The sequence below is a fragment of the Elephantulus edwardii genome, unplaced genomic scaffold, assembly GCF_000299155.1.
Source record: "Elephantulus edwardii isolate Elephantulus edwardi_28Jun2011 unplaced genomic scaffold, EleEdw1.0 scaffold00273, whole genome shotgun sequence".
Classification (NCBI taxonomy): Eukaryota; Metazoa; Chordata; class Mammalia; order Macroscelidea; family Macroscelididae; genus Elephantulus; species Elephantulus edwardii.
In genome coordinates, this window is record NW_006400023.1 from 2,757,865 (window position 1) to 2,760,508 (window position 2,644).

General features: G+C 46.3%; 1 protein-coding gene across 1 annotated transcript; it reads right to left on the reverse strand.

The window, feature by feature from the left end:
• Window positions 1-202: 202 nt before the first annotated feature.
• Window positions 203-2,293, reverse strand: LOC102850412 (chromosome unknown open reading frame, human C1orf56). Its single transcript, XM_006900148.1, has 2 exons — window positions 1,316-2,293; window positions 203-223 (listed from the first exon to the last, which is right to left on the reverse strand). The coding sequence occupies exons 1-2, from the start codon at window positions 2,291-2,293 to the stop codon at window positions 203-205; spliced, it is 999 nt and encodes a 332-aa protein (XP_006900210.1).
• Between the last annotated feature and the right edge of the window lie 351 nt (window positions 2,294-2,644).

Genomic DNA, 2,644 nt, shown 5'->3' on the forward strand with positions numbered 1-2,644 from the left:
GGTAACAGATATTGCTAGCTGCTCAGTTCTGTTTTGGAATTGAAGAGTCTTGCTTTACACAAATACTTCTAAAAAAAGGCACAATACTCGAATAATTTGTCCCCAGTTTCTTCGTACTAAAAATATCCATTGGGTGCTGGGATTGAAAGGGGAGGGAAGGTTGAGATGCTGACACTTCCACTTCCTGTGGATGAAGTGTTCTTTACCTTTGATTTTTCTCTATCTGGGCGAAGAAGAAAAATAGAGGAAAAGAAATTACAATCACATCTACAGTCTTTTCCCTTATCTTGCATAATTCCCTTCTCCATATACTCCCATTCACTCAACCCTATTCCTCAGATAAAACACAGTAAAATGACCAGCCATACCATGTTCTTAATATTCTCCCTCCCCAATGTTCATGTCATCTCTAGTAATGTTGAATATATTCCCAGGTCAATCAGTTTTCAGAAATTCTTTTAGTAAAATGGGACTGTTGAGATTAAGTGACTTTGAGTATAATTTAGAGCAACTCCGAACAATAGATCTGAACCCTGGCTTGTCGTGTGCCATCCTACTCATCCCTTACAAACTTATTTTCTCAAAAATTTATAGGTTGCTGGGAAAACTCCCAGAATGACAGTTAACTTAAGAAGGCATGGTTGATAAGCATGGGCTGTGGTGTCCAGCAAAGCTGAATTGATCTTGGTTTTGGTTCTGTTACTTAGTAGCTTTTTAAGTAACCATGTTAACCCCAGTTTTCATGCATAAATCCAGATAAAAAATACTACTCAGTGGTTGTGAGGACTGATCCAGGTGTAAGTATGCCTAGTAAGACCTCAATATTGGCAGTTTTTACTGTAAACTGCATTTAATAATCCTTCATATCCATCAAGATAGGGCAAAATTCAGAGCCATTGTTCATAGTTTTAACTATGAATTAGTCAACTCAAGGGCGCATAACATCCAATATGTGTGAAGTTTTTATGTATCTAATTTTGACTCAGGCAATGTGATTTGCACAGGATAGAGCAGGATTTAGGGCTATTGTACATAGGGTGGCTATGAGTCACGAACGACTCGATGGCACATAACAACAACAACATTATTTTGACTATTTGGTCAATCATTTAAAGACCAATAATAAATGTTGCATAATCAACCATTTAGTAGTTGCTAAAATAAAGCCTGAAGTAATAGCAATAATGTGAGTAGCTAATGCATTTCACAAATCAGTAATTTAACCAAATTATGTATGTCAAGAAATTTATGGCACCATACCAGCCAGCAACAAGGTTTTTGGGTATCAGGACTTCTCTGGTCTACCAACACTTACTGGTTGCATCTCTGTGAAAATTGAAGAGAGGTTGTTCCAAATATCCTCCAGTCTAATCCTGACTTGTTTCCAAAAAGCAAGAGCAGGGCTGGGGCTGGGGCTGGGCCTGAAGCTGGAGATGGGGATGGGGCTGGGCCTGAAGCTGGAGCCAGACTCCGAACTGGGGCTGTGGAGGTGACTAGTAGTCCTGGACTGAGGGGAGCAGTCTTCACAAAGACTTGTGTCCAGGGGGCACTCTTCCAGATTCCTGTTACAGGGACATTGCTTATAGGTGCAAGGTCGATGTTCTGTGCGGACTTGGCTAAGCGCTCCCGGTCGGAGGCGCCCGGAAAAGTCCACTAACTTTGCGCCCCGGTACCGACTCATAGTGCCACCCCTGCAGTGACAGCGCCATGGGCCCCAGGGCATCATCACCAAGTGTATGTCATCCATAGGCGGCATGGCTTTGGGAGAGGGTGGCGGCCACCTGCTCGGGGTGGACCCAGGTGTCAACTGGCTCTGAATGAGCTCGGAGCCTACTTGGTCGTTGCTTGACCTACTGGAGGGCATCAGCCTTGTAGTCAGCCTGATTTCTCGATCTTGGGAATTAGCTGGAAATAGTGTGCTGGGAGTCTCCAGGCTGCTATTCTTCCTGGCATTAATCAAAACATCATCTTCCAAAACTCCTTCCTCTTCCCCAGAAGAGGGGTGGCTGATACCTGTGGCCACCGAGGAAGCCAGGAGCTCAGAGGCAGCTGGGCTAGCCAACTGATCAGCGGTAGCTGCAGCGTCATTCTCATCCTCCAAAGTTAGCATCTTCTGGGATCTGAAGGTCTGGCTAGTGGTCTGGGAGCTGCTAGGCATAGCGCTCTCTGAGTGGAAACTGACGCGCCGGCGCTGCAGTCTCCAGGGAGTTTGGGTTTGGCCTTGGGCTCCCGCCACCTGGGCCCCCAGAATCAGCAGCAGGGCCCAGGGCAGCACACTGCCAGCGGGGACCATGGGGCTGAGAGATTTAGAGTTGAGAAGGAAGAGAGCGGGGGAGGCCCAGCTCCTATATTATTTCTCCCTTCCTTCCGTTCTGGGCCCACCAGGTCGTTTGAACGGAGGTCCGCGGGCGTGGGGGGTGGTGGCGGGGCTCGTGCTGTGCCCCTCCCCCACATTCCTTCACCACCTGGCTCCTGCAGGTCCATGGGCTGAGCTGAAAATATCGGGAAATATCGGCAGCAAGATTCAGGAACATGAACCAAAAAAAGGTTGTGGGATGAGAGATTGGGAAAGACTTATTTACCAGATTGTGTTAATAGGTTGAGAAAGTTATTTACCTTTTGGCACAAAAAATCAAATCTCCAA

What these genes read in the sequence shown, in the direction of transcription:
- LOC102850412 (XM_006900148.1), bottom strand. Translation starts at nt 2,293, where the DNA reads ATGGTCCCCGCTGGCAGTGTGCTGCCCTGGGCCCTGCTGCTGATTCTG. An exon ending in TTTTCACAGAGATGCAACCA is followed by an intron (nt 224 to 1,315) that starts GTAAGTGTTGGT and finishes TTCTTCGCCCAG; the next exon opens with ATAGAGAAAAATCAAAGGTA.